This window comes from Neolamprologus multifasciatus, chromosome 20, assembly GCF_963576455.1.
Source record: "Neolamprologus multifasciatus chromosome 20, fNeoMul1.2, whole genome shotgun sequence".
Taxonomy (NCBI): domain Eukaryota; kingdom Metazoa; phylum Chordata; class Actinopteri; order Cichliformes; family Cichlidae; genus Neolamprologus; species Neolamprologus multifasciatus.
The window spans coordinates 22,006,883-22,028,515 of record NC_140458.1 but is presented as its reverse complement, the minus strand read 5'-3'; the positions used below and the strand labels follow the sequence as shown (position 1 = coordinate 22,028,515).

General features: G+C 41.7%; 1 protein-coding gene across 2 annotated transcripts in view; it reads right to left on the bottom strand.

Annotated features, from left to right (window-relative positions):
* The window catches only part of arhgap4b (Rho GTPase activating protein 4b), a 32,191-nt gene extending 11,832 nt beyond the window's left edge, over positions 1-20,359 (bottom strand). The window contains exons 1-15 of one of the 2 annotated variants that reach the window (XM_085144780.1): positions 20,024-20,359; positions 11,954-12,303; positions 9,956-10,127; positions 9,683-9,845; positions 8,608-8,670; positions 8,339-8,512; positions 8,022-8,150; positions 7,601-7,822; positions 7,044-7,145; positions 6,704-6,889; positions 6,482-6,566; positions 4,811-4,838; positions 4,483-4,579; positions 1,965-2,025; positions 1,725-1,802 (exon numbers count right to left, since the gene is read on the bottom strand). In XM_085144780.1, the coding sequence (XP_085000906.1) occupies positions 1,725-1,802; positions 1,965-2,025; positions 4,483-4,579; positions 4,811-4,838; positions 6,482-6,566; positions 6,704-6,889; positions 7,044-7,145; positions 7,601-7,822; positions 8,022-8,150; positions 8,339-8,512; positions 8,608-8,670; positions 9,683-9,845; positions 9,956-10,127; positions 11,954-12,023 (1,630 nt within the window). In that variant the 5' untranslated portion in view covers positions 12,024-12,303; positions 20,024-20,359. Of the gene's footprint in view, positions 1-1,724; positions 1,803-1,964; positions 2,026-3,940; positions 3,969-4,482; positions 4,580-4,810; positions 4,839-6,481; positions 6,567-6,703; positions 6,890-7,043; positions 7,146-7,600; positions 7,823-8,021; positions 8,151-8,338; positions 8,513-8,607; positions 8,671-9,682; positions 9,846-9,955; positions 10,128-11,953; positions 12,304-20,023 lie in introns of both variants that reach the window. The other variant, XM_085144781.1, reaches the window with a different exon arrangement.
* Between the last annotated feature and the right edge of the window lie 1,274 nt (positions 20,360-21,633).

The window sequence follows — 21,633 nt, the reverse complement described above, 5'->3', positions numbered from 1 at the left end:
GTGTCAGCCTCTTGGAACATGGTCTGCTTTTCAGGGATGTAACTAAAGAACATTTGAGCCAAAACGTTGTGTACTAGTTCTTGTTTATGAATGCAAAGCGCTATTAAGAAGCTAAAACTGTCAGATAACAGCCAGTAGTTTGTGGTTGATTTGGGAAAACCGTTTAGTCTTCTGCACTTCACATGACCTTTTTACAAGCTCGCAAACAAAGCCACTGGTTGTCAGTACCAACCGAACTAGAAGCGGACCAGAAACCAGAAAGCTTTTAGAACCAAAAGTCATGTCCTCTACCTACAGATATCTGTGTGGTCATATGCAGATATTTGTTTATAGACGTATTATATTTGTAATTTCTCCCAGACCTATTTTATGTGTGCTGTTGTGGGGTGTTTCTTAAAACTCATTGTGGCCAGTGGTTAGCGGGAAGTTAATAATTTTTACATTATCTTTTTCATCAAAAAAACAAAAAACCATGTCAGACCTAAACTAGGGTTCAGAGATATCCTGAGGCACATGCAATTTGACATCTGAGCATCCAGAGCAGATGGGCAAGCGGGCTGCAGACAAACTTGCTGGGGTATTTGGACAATGTTTTGTGTGTGTGTGTGTGTGTGTGTGTGGATAAGGTTTCAGGCAGTGCATCCTGTCTAAAACAGTCACATATGGCATAATGATTTGGTGGAACATTGATGCCAAAACAATAACTGAAAACTGATTACTGACACGGCCCAGAATGTAGCATGCATCTAGCCCTATGGTGATTGGTAGATGGATGGATGGTTGAAAAACTATAATTAATCACATTAAACCATTTTAGGATGGTATGTTGGTGTGGTAGTTAGCATCACTGCCTCACAGCAACAACAAAAAAGTGTCATGGTTCTGGAAGAAACAGGACCCAAATACAGGACTCACTGGCAAACTAGGTAGACAAATTATTTTTTTTTTTTTTAATTACACAGCAGAAACTACTTAAGGTTATGAGAAAAGGAAAACAACTACCTAATGGGAACAAAGAAAAGAATATCAGAAAAGAATAAAAATCTAAACAATAAACACCTGAAACTATGAAACCACAGAGATTGGTGAATAAAAGGAAATCAAACGTTGAGGATTAATAAATCTCTAGTACAAATGGAAACTGGAACTAAAGAGAATCTAAAGACATCAAACTCATTTTGTGAGTAATAAAAAACCCAACTGATTGTACAAAACTAAAAATGTTCAAAATTCCAAACTCAAAAATCCCAGGACCATGACAGGAAGTTTCCTGGGTTTGAATCCACGAGCCACCCCAACAATGACCCTGAATTGGATAAGTGGAAGAAGATAGATGGCTGGGAAACATTGCAAGCTTGATAAAGACAAATGTAGTATTCCTGTGTAAATAAATGGCCATGAATGATCCAGCTCAGTCATTCGAGTCGCTAAAATTTACTTCGATTGAGGTCAACCCTCAGTTATGCTAGACTTACATTCACTGGCTCTGGCTTCATTGCAAACACAGTTTATGTAAACCACTAGTTTGTGCTAATGGAACAACTATAGTGTTCTGCAGTTTTAATTGTGTAAACTTTAACTGACATATTTATTGCAATGTAAATAAACAACTTCTCTTCTTTGATTTAGTTTTCTCCATCTGAGGAAAAAGTTCTGCTATCTCAGCACATGTACAAAAAACAAACAAAAAAAAAAACAAAAGAAAAAACGAGGAAAGCACTTACCTCTTTCAAATGCATCTCTGAGGAGGTTCACCTCCCTCTGTGAGCCTGGAACTCTGAAAATTCCTTCATGGTGGAGGCCTGCGATACACACAAACACATATTCACACCATATGACGCGTTCATAGATGCCTGATATGCAGAAGTGCACAAAAAAATACAAAACAGGTCCTTCCACCTACTCATTTTCACTGTCCAAAGCTCTCAAAGCATGACTTACTGATATGACAAAAACTGACTCACCATGAAGGTTTATGAAGCGAATGCAGCTTTCAACCACCACAGGAATCTGCTGTCCAGAGCTCTGCAGAAAAAAGACGGTTAGAAGAAGAGAGATGAGACGAGAATGCGGTGCTGAAGACAGAAACAGAGTGCAGAGGGAGATGCAAAGAGAGGGGGAGGAAAAAAAAGGATGAAAGAAAGGAAGACCAATAACAGGGAAGGGAAATATGCAAGGCAGAAAGATGCAATGCAAGAAACTAAAGATGACTGAAAAGTACAAGTTTCATCAATTGAGGTTCTTTTAAGGGCGCTTGGCTACAAGTATCTAAAAACTATTATCCCTGTAAATTCAACTGAAGTCACTGAGTTACATAACAATAAAAACTAAATCTTGTGGATGAGTAGTGAAACTGTTCGTACTGGCATCAGGTGAAAATATGAACAAAATGCATTTGGGGGAACGTGTTTATTGGTTTTGTGGTGAGTCTAGGACTGACATGCCACCGTGTCCATTATGTGAAGCTAAAACAAAGACTTTATAAAAGCAAGTCGACAGCAAGTCTATTCAGGACTTAAAGAGTCCTGAATAGAAATCTATGGGACACTTCTGTAATGTAATGATGATCCTTTTTGTATTACTGCAAGATTCAGATGGAATATGCAGCCTTAATGAAACTTTGCACATGCACAGGAAAAGTTTAGCTAACCTTTAAAGCATTTTCTAAACAGATTCGACTGTCGATTCTACACATGATGTTTTTAAGACCAAGCGATAATTAAAGGGTTATGGCTCTTTTATCATTCATTCAAATAGGGGCATCAAAAATAACTGCCCACATAACTGCACAGGGGCATTACCAGTCACAAGACTTACTTCTAGAAAGACTTTGGCTAAAGCTAGTAGCCTAGCACAGTGGAAACAAGAGCTAGCATGCAGACTGACAGTGTCCTATGTTAGTTTAAGGCAAACACAAAAAAGAAACATATAAATATTTATATAGAAACATAAATATTTCTAAAAATATTTTAGAAAAAACAACTTTTTCAACAAAACTCAGCTAACTCTTCTTCTCTGCATCCAGTTTATGCGCTATGCTAGGCTAACCTACAGCTGATATTTTCAACGATAAAAGTGCTACAGTAAATTAGGGCGGTGACACTGATAATGATTGTCAATTTGATAGCTCATCAGTCAAGGTGATTTTTAGGCAATTTCCTCACTGATGCATAAAATTAATATCATTATTATGAGGTTCATAATAAACTCAACCTGCCAGTCTCATGATTGTGCACAGAAGTTCATGCCTGAACTTTTGTGTGCATTGAAATGACTGAGCTATCATCATCATCAAATGAGAGAAAATGGGAAATATTTTTGACTCTTTGGTTGTTAAATTGGAGCTTAACGTGACTGTGCATTTGCAGCTGCACCAGTTTTTCTTGTCTGCTCTTTTTTGTCTACTGGGCATTTTAGTCTGTGAAAAACTCTACTCAAATGTGTGTGGAAGGCATGATGAAGAGAATGAAGAGATGAGATGTACACAGAAAAAAAAATCTGTATTATATAGTACAACTATAGATGTAACGTAAATAAATAAAAACCCAGCAACTTCTATGACTTTCAGCTGTTGTACTGTATGTAAACATGCAAATGGTGAGATTAAGAGTATTTCACCAGTTTTTCAGGGCCTCAGTAGATTAAACATTTACTGTGTTGCTGAGGCCAGGCTGCCAGTGTCAATTTTATTTCTATAGCACATTCTATCGTAAAAGGTTGAGCAAAGTGATTTACAAGTTGGCTAATGAACATGAGAGACCCAGACTGAAGGGGGAATACTGCATACACATTTCATAAAGAGAGCTTTACACCTGCTGCTAAAACTTCCCTGAAAAAAGCTGCACTGGACACGACTTAGACATGGTGACTGCTTTTTTGTGGTAAACAGTCCCAAGTCTGCATGCACTGCATAAGCAGTCACACAGACGGTGCTGAGTACCTGTGTCCGAGACATTCGCCTTCTTCTTCTGCACCAAGCCAAACACAGCAGAGCGGGGACACAGAAAAAGCAGATTAGAAGAGAAGGGAGAGGGGACAATAAGGGGAATAAAGATTTAGAGGCAGTGGGAAGAGGCACACATAAGCATACGCGCACGCACACATACGCTCATGTACACACACACTGAATAGAGGAGTCGAGAGGAGGCAGCAAAGAGGCCAGTGCATTTTAATCCTTTCACAAGAGAGAGAGAAGGAGATAAAAGGGGGAATGGATTGAAAGGAGAGAAAGCCAGCAGTAAGCCATAAGCATGACCATACACACGAAGGCAGCAGTAACTACACTGGAGGGGGCAAGGGGGGTGGGGGGCTGTCATTGTGCGCATGTGCTGCAAGAACCCTCAACAATCCCCAATTCTTCTGCATCAATGTGGCAGGTTTTCATTTGGAAGGTTTGAACAGCAGCGCAGCAAACAATACAAGACAAGTAAAAACAAATGAAGAGCGGATTTGGTTTTCTGTGTGAATGAATGTGAGTGTTACCTCTATGTAGGACAGTATGTCTGTATTGAAGAGTGTGTGGCAGAATTGGGAAACAGGTCTGGACTTCCGAACGCGCACTGACCGAGCACATTGCATTCTGGGAAATATAATAGATAAAATGCATGATCCCATAGTGACAGTCAAGATGTAGTATTGTTGATAACTGCAAAGTCGGGTGTCCGCCCCTCTAGAAATAGATTCGTATACATCATGGAAAAAGCAATTTTGGTTTAAATTTAGCCCATCACTGTCCTCTCTCCATGTCCTCTGTACTCTCTCCATTTCAGTCACACTGATTTATTCTCAGCTGCATATAAAGTCTATTTACCTGGAAGGGTCGCTGTCAACGGCCTCAGCTGGAAGACAGACACAGAAAAAATGTTAAAGAGTGAGTCAGAGTTAGCGAAGAACACACAGCAATGTTAACGGGGAGTGCTACTGATTTTTCAGTCAAGTGCATATAGAACTGTGGAAAGTCTAATAAACTTGAGTGTGGCTCCAAAAAGGACTACCATTGATTACTATATTAAAATGTCCAAATTCAGACAGGAAAGATAAAAACAAAACTCCAAGGTGTTGCCTTTGACCGACAGGTAACAGCTATCCGGTCGTTCAGTCTGACGTCATTAACCGTGTCTGGGCCTAAACTCCGCTGCAGGTCCATATATCAAACGATCACTATGGCATTACTGAGAGTTGAAAAACTGTCTAAAGTCTTTCATCTTTAATAAAATGATCAGCGTTCTGCTCTACCAGGTGTAACAACTGAGTTTAACATCCAGGCATCCATGAAAACGGAATTTATGACATTTAACGGAGTTAGAAGTTAGCAGGAAGTTAGCTCGCTAGCTTCTATCTAAATACAATATACCATGTCCTGACTGCGGGGTTTTGGAAACAAATTAAAACGTACAGCTCTGTTATCACTTCCAACATAAATGAAGACAGAAAACTAAACAGCAGTGACGTTTGTAGGGTTACTGAAGTTTAGCTAGCTGGTATATAATGATGTGCTACGTGACCGCTAGCGACACTGCTATGTTAGCATAATATAAACAAGCTAACTTTTTTTCCACTCGATAAAAGTTAACGTGAGTGTTCTCGGTGGTCAGGAACAAATGTAATCGCATGGCAGGATGCTGTAAAAGGACCAAACTTCAGCCAGGAGAACGACTGAGATAATCCTGGAAGTAGGATTCGTCACGTCATCACTTAACAACCGGATAGCCAATAGCTGCCTGTTAGACTTCCCCTCTGTTGATTTCAATCACTGAACTAAACCTTGACTGTGTCTGTGCTACTGGTGCATTTTGAAGCATGTGTGGTCCATCCTCGCCAAGACTACTTATTTTTCCCCTCAAGTTTTGCTCAGTGAAATATTTGTACCTTATTGGTCTGTCACTTCTCAGTCAAGAGAAGGAATCCCTGTCTGCATGTTGCACCTGCAGTATGAATGCAATAAACCAGCAATTCTTGCTAGCATTAGCTGACAAAACTCCAGCCTTTGATCTAAATATGGTCACTTTTGGCTTGAGAACAAAATAAAACAAACAAATAAAAACATATTGGTTGACAGAACTCTAAATGACCAGGTGACATCATGGCTATGTCCATCTTTTGTATACAGTCTATAACTTTGGAGAGCGTGATTACATCTCTCGTAACATATGTATATGTGTGTGTATGACAGAGTTCAGTGCAATGCACAGTATTGCTTCAGTACCACTATCAGAATCTGAGACTACCACTGATACAGTCTTATTATACTTGGCCTGTTGTAGCTGCTCTAAATGTTACTGTGGAGCATGTACAGTCATGCTTTCTTTCTGTTTTATTTTTAACAAGTTTTTTCATATGGGTGACAAAACCTGCAAGATGCTCATTAAGCCAAGAGGCAGTTTGCGGCCATGTTGGATTTTGGTTAATGTATGTGGATATTTTGCAGACATAATCAAAGGCAACACTGGAACAAACTGCATTAAATCCATCCTCCTTGTACCTTTCTGTATGGCATCTTGTAGGATATCATGTTTGGCTTGAAGTTTGGAGGCCAGAGAGCTGCTGGTAAGGAACTCTTTCACTTTCTAAGACGAAAAAAAGAAAGAAATAGTGAATAAATCAAAAACAGTTGATCATTTTTATCTGTGTTTGGAAAAAAGCCACTGCTCATTTAAACTGCTATCAGGAAACTCATGTCAATCACGTCAATTCATTAACTCACTGTGAAGTAGTAGGTCTCTGTCTCCTGTTGATTGGCTCGACGCTTGGCAAGGGTAAGTTTCGGAAGGGTGCCTCCACCGGGCGGCTCGTGTGATAGGTTGCTGGGCACATCGGGGGAGGGGTTACAGTCACTGTCGCACATAGTGTCCAGAAGGGCTGCGAGTGTGGCTTTAAGCGTTTTACTGATCTGAGAATGGCAAAAAAGGGCGATTTGTCGGTTTAGCTGCTCCGAGTTCAAGGTTTTAGGCTCATGTTGCAAAGCTCCACCCTGGCTAACGCAGTGTCAGACAGACTAGGGCAGACAGACCATTAAGGAAACAGGCAGAAAACAATTAGCTGACCTCCTCTGTTTCCAAGGTAACGGCAGCAAGTCGAGACTGAAGTTGCTGGAACCTGGTCTCCAACTCGTACCTCACCTGGCTCTCCGCACTGACCTCGCACACCTGAAATGCACAAGAGATATAAAACGAATGTCAAATAAGGTATAGTAAAAGAAAAGTGGTGCTGATCTCAGCAAACTTTCAGGTATATTTTGACCAGTGAAATCACACAGCACTAGGAAATGAAAACTTGTAAATGTTTCATTTAGTCACAGCCAGAAAAGAAATATTTGCTGCAACCAACAGATTGTTTTTAAGATGTTGCATGGAGCATTTTAGCCTTTATTTCATGGGACTGCTCAGAGAGAGTAGAAAGCGAGAGAGGCGAATGAAATAAAGGAAATGGTAGAACCCTGTGTATAGGTCTGTTATTAACACACAGGTCACCTATAATAAATGAACCTTACCTTATCTTAAATGGATGTGGCTGTTCTTGCATTTATACTTAGACTTTCACACATTTTATTGAACACTTTGAGTTGGGTCATACAGCTCTATCAGAGTTACGGTAGCTTCACCTGGTCTCCTTCATGTGGGTGGTAGTTGAATCTGAACGGAAGGCAGAAGGCGGCGTCATGTTGCTGCAGCAATGCATCTCTGTCTCCACTCTGGTCCAGCGATGTCACCGCAGTCTCCAACTGCTTAAGCCCCGTCTCCTCAGTCTTTTGGATGCGCCACCTGCTGGCCAGGTAGCATTTCATCACTCTCTCCACAGACAGATGGAAACCAAGGTCACAGCACTGGGAGGAGAGAGGGAGAAGAAACAAAGGGTGTAAGAAAAGCGTGAGAAAATGTGGATGAATGTGGATTCAAACTATTGTTTTTCTTCTCCCTGTGACAACTTTCATTTATTATTCTGCAGAAAAACGGCAACAAGGCTGAGGTGTGTCATAAATGCATGAACATACAATCACTCGACACAAAGTGCATGTTTCTTACGTCGATGAGGGTGCTGACATCCTGCAGGTAGTACTTGTTCATGGCAGCATTTGCTCCTGCTAGATTCAGCAGGTAGTCATTACGAGCCTTGGTACACTTCAGCTGGGTCTCCTGCACTCTGCCATGCCTCTGCGTGTGCATACACAAACATAAAAAGTAAGAGAGAGAATTAGCACGAATAACAACTTGAAACCACATCTATTGATAAATATCCGGATGTACAATACTCAAGTATCTGGCACTTGAATACAGGAAGTGGTTTGCTTTGTGAGAAACATATTAAGAGTTCTTTATCTCTCACAGAAATACAGGCTCACCTTCTCCATCAGTCTTTCCATCTTCTTAACAGAGCTTCGCCTCTGCCCTCCCAGCTGTCCGGGGCCCAGTTCGGCTGACTTGCCGGTGTGTCTCTCCTCCAACCGCTCGGCTTCCTTCAGTTTCCCCTCAGCTATCAGGCAGTCGGTGTGGTACTGGTTATACGTCTTCAGAGCCTTCATCAATAGCACAAACCCATGTCAACATGCTAGTCTCAGTGACTGTAGTATTTTGTCTTGTTACACACAGGACGGCAGGATAATGTGCTCACCGTCTGCAGTTCAGTGGTAACCTTCAGCAGCTCATCTTGCATCTGGATTCCAACTTCTTTGCTCTGAAATAAAGACAAAATATATAAAAATGGCTTCCTGTTGCCCACCAATGCAATATGCCCTTTACACTTTAAAGGCCTGTTACACTAAGTCTCCTAGTACAGGTAAGAGTACTAGAAATAGTACTAGCAGCTAAACGCTAGAATTAGGGTACCATTAGGAGTGAAAAGGGTGAAAAACGTGGAACCTTTAAATTTGAGTCTGTGGGAATTTAGGACCTTCAGAGCTTGACAGCATTAAAACCTGGAGGTTTATTAAATATGATTTAGTTATTCTGTCTTGATAAAATTATCTCTTCACTTTCTAAAAACAAGAGAACACAAACGCCAGCACTGATTGCTAAAACTTGTTAAAGCTGTTCTTTCAGAACAGAGGATTTTACAAATATATATATATATATATATATATATATATATATATATATATATATATATATATATATATATATATATATATATAGTTGAAAACTTTTAACTTAGCTGGTATTATATTGTTTCTATAGTATTACTTTGATCAGTAGCAGTAATTCATTTAATACAGTGCTGAAAGTGATATTAGAAAAACTAAAAGAGTTCCTCTGCTTGATGTCGGGCCAGACAAAACCTTTTAGCTCCTCTGACATGTCTGTAGTGGCTTAATTAAGATTCTGCTCATATTTCAACCACAAGAAGGTACGGAGAGCATGTCTGACATCCAGTAATTTGAACAAGATGAGTCTGTGTAATGTTTTTTTAAGTGAATGAGGCCCAGCGTTACCAAGACAAATTAGGATCTAAATTAAAGCCGTCACTGTATTTGGTATTTGTCAAACTTGCAAGTTCATGTCTGGGAGCCTGCTCAGTTTTAAAGGAGTCATTTTAGTGTAAAGTAAAAGAAGTAAAATCATCTTTACATTTGAAAAAAATAAATGATTGGCTTGTTTTGGAGTAGAAGGACTCGCGTGCTGGCCACCTCTCTCCCTCTACCTTTTGCTGCTTTTCATACATGTGACCTTACACTATAAAATCCTCTCACCCGTTTGTGCAAGCGATGTGTGTCCTCTGTACCATGTGCCAGCCTTTGTGTGAGCGTGTTGCAGCAGGTGTCACCCAGTGCTGCATGTTCCCGGCTCTCCAGACGGGTCTGAGTCAGCAGAACAGACCAGACCTGACACACAGACTGACCCCACTGCTCCTTCCTGTACAGTAACAGAGATGTGCACCGAGATTATGGCACGATCACGCACGTAAGACCCATGAGAGGAACAGAAAAGACCCAAATGTATAAACACAACCGATGCAGCCTTACTTTTTTGTTTTATGAGTAAACCTCTCTGTGAGTTTGTCAAGGGCTCGTGCATATTCAGACTCGATGTCACCCCGACGGCGGAGAAACTCAGACAGGTCTGAGAGCTGCTGCTGTTTCACCTCCACCTGAGAGTCTAAAATCTTTATCTGGTCTGTCAGCTGGGCCCGCAGGTCTGAGACGCGAGGGAGATGGAGACAGGGGAGACAAAAAATAGATTAGACACCGAAGTAAACACATGCTCACAACCTCTAACAATCACAGCAAATGTAATTACCTGCTCAGCCAGTGCATAAAATACAGTATGTACCTGATGTCCAACTGAATCACTAAATAAGGTTTGGAAATGAACTTTAAACACACACAGGGAGGATAAACTGTGTTGCTTTCTAATGCTTTAAATAAACAAAATTAAAGAAAAAAACACTGAAAACAACCTATACAATACTCTATAGTAGCTTTTGAATCACAGTTATAAAAATCATAATCCTTATTTATTTTTCTGTGCTTATTTTATTTTAATAACGTTTGGATTATTAACAAAAATTAAAATGTGGATAATTGCACAATCCTATTAGGGGCATCTGTCTTCACTGACATTATAAATAGAAAAAAATACTGAATAAGGAGTTTGTGACTTATATTGACTTATTATTGCTACACGCACTCAGACACTTTATCAGGTGCAACCTCTCGTTTACCTAAATATCCAATCAGCCAGTCACAAAGCAGCAACTCACTGCACGGAGGCATGAAGATGCAGACAATATGAGCATCCGAAGTTCAAACATGAGCATCAGATTTAAACCAGATTAAAACAGTGTTTACAGTCTTAAAAGGTGTTCTCACAAGGGCCAATCAGCTTCAACTTTTCATGTTTAAGGACATTTTGTATATTTTTAAATATTTTTTTTTGACTTTTAATTGCAAAGAATGAGAGTACGTCTACCACCACCACTCAAAGACAGGCATCCCCAGACACCAATAACAGAGGACAGGAAAAGTAAAAACCCTTATCACAACAGCTCCTGAAGTACAAGCTGGAGACACACTGTGTCTCTGCACATTTGGAAATAATGCACGCACATTCACCATTAGTATATGAATCATTTCACTGGAATTCTTTCCCTCTAACACGGATAGATGATCAATAATAATTCATGTCTTATGATCAGGTTTATAAAACGCAGCCAATGGTGTGACTGATACAGCTGTTTGACTACTCCTGTAATGTGACAGTGATATACTAATTGTTATAATCATAACTATATGTATTACACACTAGCTTGTATGCAAACACAACTAAAGCAGTAGCACAGCGACCCAGTGCTGCTCTTTGCTCTAAAAAGGCTAATACAAACATCATTCTCTCAGAAAACACCACCTTTGCTTTGCTCTTTCACCTCGTCCGACTCACCCCCTGCCCCTCTACCCCCACCCTCTCATTGCTCATCCCTCTACTCCGCCCGTTCCTTCTTTCCCCTCTTTACTCTTTTTCCTCTGTCTTTGTGTGAGTACACAGCCCGGGGCTGACTGGATGTGAGGAGACAGCATCACTAATACTAGCTATAAATACACCCTTGTAGTACAGTACACAGAGCCAGGCAGCCACGGCATGAAGCCTCCAAATCACGACGCACACATGCGCACACACAAACACACAAAAACATGCTGGTGTCATGAGAAAACCTCTTTACACCAGCACTGGTCATTTTTTTTGTTGTTTTGTTTTCACTTACACAAAAATGATTTGCTTCTTTCTAGGCAAGCTTTTCTGCTCTCCTCCCTTTACTCTGCATGGAGCTTAGGTTTGAGTACGCACACATATGTTCCGATACTGTGTGTGTTATGTATATTTGTGTGGGTGTGTGTGGATGACTGCGCAGTGCACACATTCATGCATGACTGCCCGTGTGCTGTCTTGTGTGCAGTCATGTGTGCAGGCAAACGCACATGTACAAACGCAAGCGTATACACAGAGACAAGCGCATGCATATTCACCTTTCATCTGCGATTCATACTCAGCCAGGCTCCCCTTCTCCCGCCTCAGCTTTCCGTGTGAAGTCATCATCTTCGATCCCCTGGCCCTCGTCTGTCACTGAGACGCTCCTTCCCGATAGCTTCTCGGAGCCTCGCAGTCCTTCCCCCTTTCTGAAACCTTGTAACCTCAGCTTCTGCTCTTGATCAGTAGCCTGTGACCTTTCACCCTTGACCTCACTGCTCTACAGCTGAGTGCAGTGCATCGGCATCAGTGTCGATTGGCTGCTCTTGGCAGGGATGTGAGTCAGGTCGATGCGTCCATGGAATCCCCTGGGTTTCCGATGTGAACGGTGATCCATAGGTGAGCTGGTCTGAGCAGCGGGCAGGGAAGAAAAAAAAGATAGAAGTACAATGAGATTGGATATGGATGGGGAAAAAGGCAGCAGGAACAGATTTATGGAGGTCGCAATGGGAGAGTGAACGAATGAGAGGAAGTGGACACATGGGGGCAGGGTGACAAGACAGAAAGGGACAGTGACACCAGAGATGGAGATATAATAGGAGGGGTGGAGAGACAAGGGTGGTGCAGAGAATGGACAGTAAGAGGGCAGAGTGATGGGGATGTGAAGGATTAAGGACTGGGGTGGGAGGGAGATGAGAGGTGATGAGTAAAACCAATAAGGAAGGGCAGTCGTAGCCTCGAGGTTGGTTGTTGGGGATGTCCGTGAAGGTAATAGGCAAGGAAATACCTCCAGTGATTCAGTGATTTTTCTTTTCTTTTCCAGAAGCGCATATATATAAATGCTGGTTAGAGAACAACCACACACTGGTCTATGGTTTTTTTTTCAATCATCTGTGGTTTGCTGATCTATTAATGACTTGTCATTCTTGGTTTGAGGGTTGGTTTGTGTTAAGAGGTGACCCCACTAACACAGCAAAGTCAGTGTATGTGCTACTCAGGCTGAGAAGAACATCAAACATCAGGTAAAAGACATAAAAATCTGTTGTGAGATCCCCTAATTCTGCTCCTCAATTTTAATTCGAGACAACTTTCTTTATGAAGCACTATAGAGAACATTAGTTCAAGTTATACCCATTATAGTATTGTATACTTGTTATACCCATGTACAGGCATTAGTGAAAAAAGAGCCAACCTTCGAGATGAAAAGGGATGCTAACATGTAAGAGACAAAAAACTGCAGTTCCTAAAAATGGCCAGTAGAGGCCGACTCCAGAAGTGAGTCAATTCATAGCAGCCAGGTGGTGATAATCAAATGTACTTCATTAATTGATCAGTAGCATGCTTGAGCACCTCTATAAAACCAGACGTTCTGGCAGTTTTCTGGTCCGGAGCATCCAGGTGTGTGTTCACACAATGTCACAATCTTCCCGGGAGTGGGTAGTCCAATAAATCCAACCCAAGGTCAGACTGTGCAGAGCTCACACAAACTGCAAAAAACCCAAGAGCCACATCTCAGACAGTACAGGCATCAGACAGCATGTTAAATGAGAGTGCATGGAAACACAGCCTAGGTTTACAAAGTTGTATCTGAACAAACAATATGAAGAAACCACAAGACTTCTGTAATAACGTCTTCTGGACAGACCAGACCAAACTGGAGATGACTGGTCACAAAGCACAGCAACAACCAAACGCAGCTTAACAGCGCAAACACCTCATCTCAGACATTGCTTATGAGTGAAAACGGAGCGCTTCCAGTCGACTTTAAGTGGAAACTCTGAGAATAGCCTGTTCCAGACATCATTATGTGTTCAGCATAAGTTACCGTGGTGATTTAGCCGGATGAAAAAAGTCAGCCACACGGAAAACTTTGACTTTAAGTTCGACATAGCTAAAGCTCGACTGAAACTGGGCGATGCAACAGGACGATGATCCCAGCTAATCTAGCTAAAAGAATAGCAGAAAAAGAAAAGAAATAAGGGGCTATCATCCTGGCTAGTGGCATCTCTGAAACAACTGCAATTATGCACTAATAAACTATGTTTAACCTACTAGCATTTCTGTCGCAGACGAACAAGAGCAGCAACATAAAAATGTCCCGACGTGCACATCCCCAGCCTAAATATAGTTACTACTTCTTCCAAAATACTAAGACAGCGCCCTGACTTTGGGGTTTCATAAAAGGACTTCATGAAACAACAGTGGCTACATCCATCACATATATACAGTCTATGTTTGCTAATGATTTCTACTGTGCAAACAGGTGGTGTCTATTCCCTACCTCAGTGTATTCAGTTAGTGGGCAGGTTATTCATTGGTTGAACCTCGTAATATCACACTGGGTTGGGTTTTAAAAATGGCTACAAGCTGGTTTCTCCAACACAGAATAACCTTTTAAGCTTGGTAACTGGGTGAGGTTTTTTTTTTTTTACTTAAATCATCTTCTGGTCTAGTGCTCTTAATATTTAAACATTTTTACCATTCACTGTGTAATATAAGGTCTGGTTATCTTTTGTTTTGTTTGTTGTCAAATCATAGTGCTGTGACGTGTCATGTTCACAAGTTCACAATGTAAATATATTGTGCCTATGCATAACTAAACATACAGAGAAGAGAAGCCAACAGGAAAGAGACCGGGAGGAAATAACATATTTAGAGAATGCAAAGTGCGCTTGATTTTCTGTACTTTGAGGATGACTTTCAAGTCCTTCGAGGCTGTCAATGAAAATCAGTTTCTTACTCATCTCTCACTTTTAACTTCAACACACATGCAAGGAAGCACACACACACCCATATATACAGAGGCAGCTTCACCCCCCACATCCTGTGTCAGTTTCTCAACAGGTTTCAGAACCCTGTGAAGAATACAAAAAAAAAATCCTTCAGTGGAAATTGTTCCTCAATCCGCCACAAGCAATCAATTGTGTTCAGTTCACAAAAGTAACTGAAGTTAAAAGACACCAGGTGGTTTAATGCAGTTTCATTTATACTGCAAAGTTAATACTGTTGATGCAGGTAGATTGTACGGCAGTACGGCACACTCAAGGAGATAAAAAACAAAGAAGAAAACTGGCCTGGCATCTCTTCAATGCCATCTTAACGACTGTTGTCAGACCTGTGCTTTCATTTCCTCCAAAAACAGTTCACTGAATGTGATCCAGACATAGTCAGTCATGGTTTCAAGTGGAGAGTAAATCTGGAAGCAGAGCGACCGAACGCGGAGAGAAAATCTGCAAATGAGACTCCGAGGGTCCCGAGACCTCTGGAGGCACAGGAAGCCTTCATCAGCGTGCGACCTTAATCTGCACAGAACAAAGCCACTGTAAATGATCTGAGGAGGAGAGAGGAGGGGATGTGAGGGATTCAGCAAAAGACGAGGGAAAACAGTGGGGGTGGGTGGCGGCCGGGACAGAGAGACAGAGGTTAGAGGGGAGCAGTGTTTCATACTTAAAGTCAAGGTCACTGAATGAAAGAGGTCACGCGGTGCACGTGGTGAATATAAAGCAGACTGACGACAGGGCAGGATAAATGTGGTAGGGTGTCTTAGAGCTTTACTGCCATCGAGGGGGTTTCCTGCTAATGTCAGTTAAAGGAAAAAAGAAAAAGGGACACTAAGCAGAATCAATACAAGGATGATATTGTGTTAGATGTTATGCTGATACTGCACGGGGATTTCCTGACACTACTGTTAGCCAGCAACGATTTGCTATGTTGACCATGTTACTGTGCAGAACTTTATGTTGTGCTGTCTAATTGCAAATTGTAAGACTTCTCACAGCTGCCTCGGAGGAAAACCATCCCAAAAACCCCTGAACTCAAGACATAGCCAAACCGTAAAAACAAACAAAAAAAAATCATAAAAACAAGTAAGGAAACATATTATAACATCAGCCAGCGGGACCCTCGGCCAGATGATCTAACTTCCCGAAAAGCTGACTTTTGGGAACTATTAGGCTTCCGCTCAACAGCACTGCAGACACAGGTGCTGAAGCAGCGTCGTCACCACAGATGAATGCTGAAAATCATGAATGCATGATCATGCCAAACATGATCATATGCTAATGTATGCTCCAGCTGTGCATTGACTGATGTGAAAGCCCAAGTCAGACAGAGTCAGGTGTGACACTGATCAATTGATCTGCTGATTGGAGAGCCTCCTTTAGATGCAATCAGGACCTGGGACAGGATGGAGCTGGTTGCAGCTTATACTGCAGGAGGAGTGAGTAGGATAAACACCAGCTAACAAAAATGTTAAATTACATGGCTTACAAAAAAAAAGAAAAGTATAGACCCATACTGTGTCTGGCACGTCATATTATTGTGCAATGTGCAATGTAAATAAAGCATACTGATGAATCAGAATTTGCATAAATGATCAACAATCTGGACCTGTGGATGGAAAAATATAGCTGCATCGTGTATTTTTAAGCATATATTGTTCCACACAAAGGGAGGTAACCTAAATGAGGGATCACACCTTTGGCCAATTCTGTTTGCTCATCATGATAAGTACTTCTCAGGACATGATCATAAATGTTTAATGGTTTAGAGGAAACCCTGATGATGTAATCAGAGTTATCTAAAGAGAAAGTGCATGCCACACATCGTGGGTGTGAAATTTAAAAATAAATAAATAAATAAAACTTCTGTAGTGGGCAGAAAGACACTGAATAAAACCCGCTGTCCAGTCACGTTATGGTTCATGAAGAGCTTTCTCATATAACCAGCTGAATGTGTAGATACCTTAGAAGTTGGCTGCTTCCATTTTGACCGCTGTTTCTAAAAGTCGTCTGGTTTGAGTATCCCAGTTTTGTGAAAATTCAACACTGACTTTCTGTAGTAACTCTTTAAAGTGAGTTTTTGTAGCCTTTTTTTAAATTTTCACCTCTCTGACTACAAATCACAGCTAGAGGTTGACACATGCTAAAAGACAACAGCAACTTCAACAGGTTTTACATTTAACCAAAGTAGATGAACTGAAAACTACACATCCTTTATTGTCCACTTGACGCTGGCTCCAAAACCAAGTCACGTCCCATTTGCTCCATTGTTAAAATGTCCAGCTTAAGCCTAGATTAAAAAAACAAAACAAAAGTTTTGCCTTCATCGTTAACCAAGGTATGGTGGACAATGCTACCCATACTAGTGAGCTGTAAAATTTTAAATGCGTCTACTTTTGCTGGCAGGTTTCTTGACCTCTGCTGATTCCTAAACTCAACCAGCCTCAACCATGTTTGTGTTGTTGGTGCCACTTGGCAGATTTTTTAAGAAAATTATCTGATCAATAATATGGCCTGCTGTGTGGTGCGGAGTTTCTTGCCCAAAAAGTTAATGATTCCGTTTTAGTGAGTGAAATCCTACGTAGCATTAATTAGCAGGTTTACAACCTGAAGCACCTTGCTAAGCTTGCTAGCATTAACTAATAACTTAGTACTTAGAACTCCCTTCCAGATATGGTTATATGGATCTACAAAATCCCCCCGCAAAGCACAGCAGAAGGTAAAATGCTAACGTTGAGGTTTCAAGCTACGGAGTCTAAAACCCAAGTGTTGATATTGTGGCTACATCCATCTTTGATATACAGTTTTTTTGCTTAGACTCTACAAAAGAACAGTATTAGTGAATGACTGAGTGTGACTTGCAGTGTAAAATGATTTGAGTCATCAAGATAACTAGAAAGGTAGTGTGTATCAACCGACTTTCAACTGCTGGAAGTTACCTTATTTGTCAGCCAACTGGCTGCATGACGGTAATTTTGAAACCACAGTATACAGCCAACGTGACTGCATCACAACAAAAGGTAGCACAAACTCATACCGAGTTTGTGCTACCTCATACAAACTCATACTCCAGGCCCATAACTTATTTAGAATCTGCCATGAGATTTAGGACGCTATATTCGCCATGCAAAGTAGCCAAAATCCAGGTTTGTTTGCTTCTTGCCAGAGTTTCTATACACTCCTGTGTACCCTGTGAAGTGCTGCTTGTGCAGAAACTTCCACAGCAAACAGGAAACTGCATAATAGTATGCTACCACAGGTTTTTTTTCCTCTCACAACCATCTGTAGAGAATTACTCTGTTACCTGAAAATCTCACCAAAATTTTTTAGCAGCAGCTTAATCCTGGCTCGCGTCACTGCCAAAAACACACAGCACAGGGTCAGCTAGTTTCAAGGTGGTAGAGGAGAACCACACGGAATTCATCCCATAAAAGAAAGTGCGGCCAGCAGTCCACTAAGTACCGCACAGAGCAAAAAAATTTACATTTGCAAAAGGACATACATTTTTTTCTGGCAGTAGCACAGTAGCCATATTATACACATGGCAGGCGCCTTTTAGATTCTGGCATGATACCTAATTGCAAAAGCACTGAGAGTAACTGTGAAACAGACAGGGCTACAAAACCAAAGCCAAGGGGCACAGAAAGATTTCCACTCATGTCCTGCCACGGCTGACTTTAATGCAGAAGATCATTTACAGGCAATGTTTGTGGAATGCATACCTGTAGATCCCGTCAGATATCAAAAACAGAAAAAAATGGTGAAATGAAACAGTTGGGCAGTGTGAGGGGGTGGAAGGCTGTCAGGCCACATCCGCTCCTCAGGCACAGCTGAAACTGCCTGAGCACAGCGCTGAAACCTTCTCTAAGTGAGATAATTAATCAGCACTTTAGGTTGAGTTCTACTGATATTTTTGCTTCTCGGGTCTACAGTACTGAAAGAGAAAATCTCACTGCTGTAATATGAAATCAGGGACATTTACACTGCTACTAAATCTAACTACAGTTTTTTTTAAGATATGCATATATATTAATAGTAAGCATATTTGAGGCCACTTTCCATTTCCATTGTTCTACATTTACGGAAACAAAACTACTTTTGACTCCATCATCTTTCAGCCAGACCTGCTATTACAAATTTGAAGTTATGGTCATAATATAGTTATAAAGCAGGTCCACCCTACCTGACATACATTCACCTATATTGAATTGGTTACAGCATATGACTGCATCAATAGATAGAAAGTAAAATTACTGTTAAATTGTTCTGCATCCTTTGGGTTAAAATGACTGTGACCTAAAGACTGTGACCACATGTGGTCACAGTCTTGTGGAAAAAGTGTCACGCCTGATTTCCTGTAATGTCACTTAAGTGTCCGGCACAGCTCATTGGCAAATCAACACATGAGGGAAGTGGAGTAGGTCAAAATTAGCACCACGTTATGCATGTGCAAGCAGAGCAAACACGCTTGAAGCACACCACTGTCTGTGCAGTTGTTTTGATGCAGTGAAAGCAAGGACGCTCGTGTTGCCATCTGAGGTCAGGGATTTGCATCTTAGATCAGGCCAACCTGTGAGCCGGAAGGGCTACGATTTCAATCAACGTGAGAATTTCAAGTTTTATCGTGATCCCAGTGCAACAATGTCGCTCTCGAATCTGCTGCTCCTCCTGAGTTTAACTAAAGGTAAACTCATCAAATAAGAAAACAAAACACACCAATCGGCTTCCTACATAAGCTTTTGCGCTTGCTGTGTCTGTACTCGAGCTGCTGTCTTACATTACCATCACAATCTTTGTTGTTGCACTGTGAACCAACAGCACAAAGGGAGCGCTACTTTGCAGATGCCTCTGAGAAGCTTGTTTATCTGCGTGCCTTAATAACATAACATGAAAATAGCTGTGAACTCCTTATAGGTGAGAAGCCCAGCAGGTGGGATTTAAGGTTCCACAGCTCCATCAGCACTGGTGTTTTTTTTGTTTTTAACAGTGGCTGTAAATCACCCCATATGGTCAAGGCACAGTGGCAGGGCTCCACACAATGGCCACATAAACACCTCAGCATAATTACACAAGCACGCAAACACACACACACTCTCTCTCACACACACTCACACTCATATGCAGAGCATCAACAGTGAAAATGGTGCACACTGTATTACATAATTGATACTCCTCTAACAGCCAGTAGCTCCATTTGTCCACTTACAAACCCCCCAAGAGGACACAGTGTCCATTTAAGACACCAAACTATATATAAACACACAGGCATATTCACTTCAGTCATGCATGCACATGCTCACACACACAGGTTGTTTCTGGATTTATGAGCAGCATGACAGCCGTACATACCTCACTTTGTGGTCCTCTTCGGTCTCTTTCTGTGTGTTCCTCAGCTCTCCACCTCTCTTTACATCCTTCGCTCTCTTTCTACCACAGACACACACACACAGACACACACACACACAGACAGTGTATTTGAATCTGACAGATTTCTCTCAGCTCAGTACTCTCCACCCTCTCTCTCTATTTCTCAGGGACACACACACACACACAAACTCGCTCACTCAAAAAACAGCCCTCCCTCTCTCCCGCCTTTCTTTCTTCCTTCCCTCTCCTGCCAAATAGCCTCTCCTCTTGCTCACTCACTCGCGCCAGAGCTGCCTCTCTCCTCCCCACTCTCCCTCTCCGCCATGCGAAGCAGCGCTATAAGCCACGCCCCCGCGCTCTCTCCTCTCCTCTGGGCGGCTATAAATACCGCTGCTGCTATGAATATACCGTCTTTCTCCCTCAGCATCCCTCGCTCCTGCTCTCTCTCCCCCTGCATCCATCCTTCCCCCTCACCTACACTGCACTACCCTCCAACCCCCACCAATCTTTTTCTAAATGTTTCCTAATGACCTTGTATTATTTTCCTTTGCAGCACACAACAGCATCCTTTTATTCCCCCCCCCCCCCCCCCCCCACACACACACACACTTACACACCTTACTGTCATGCAAGATGCAACCGTTGATACACAAAAAGAGCCACAGGATCACATAAAAGGCAACCACAGACATGAGCGATTGGTACTACCAGTCTCTTTTGCTTCCTGTCTATCGTGTCGGATGTGGTGCGTATCCCCCCCCCCCTTCCTCCTGACAGCTCAGAAAAACACGCTCGGATCGAGAGACGCGCACCAACAGCAGATCGCACCGTACTCCGCTGCACAAATTAATTCTACCTTCATCACTAATAGCATTAACACCTGCTCGATGATGAGTCAATCTGCATGTAGCCATGATTAATGGACACCCCTGTAAGAATGCAATAAGTCCCCATGAAATCCATTATGTTAGATGAGTGAACGAGCGGGATACTCTGCACATTTCTTCCACGCGTTCCAGCTTTTATCTGATGAATGCAGGAGGATGAATGCAGTGTAGTAATAATATGACATGGATAAACGATGCTCCTGCACCTGCATAAGTTGACTGATTTAAAAATAAATAAAAATAAAATAAAACCAGAGAATGGATCTTATACTTTCAGTACAGTAGGTATCATGAACGCTGAGCAACATGCTGTCTCTGCTCTTCCTCACTGGCAGCAATAATGTTGGGGAATGAGGTTACTAACATCTGGAGCAAGCACGTTATGTGCACCAAGGGTGCACTTAAACAGAATCAAATCTTCGCCTGCAGGCTGTATAGTATGTCACGGACGTAATTAATCCTCCACCACCAGCACCACCACTGCTGATGTGCTACAACTTCAAATGAAACCTACCAACAACAGCAAAAAAGAAAGAAAGAAAAGGAAATGTCAGGAGCACACAGACAAAGAATCCCTTCTGACTGAAAAGGCTGTAGATCATACACATCCTGCCTCATTATTGATACCAGCAGATAAAGGAAACCACAGGGTGCCTATGCAATGCCATATAAGGCAACCCCTCATCTTATGTTGCTTCTCTGAGT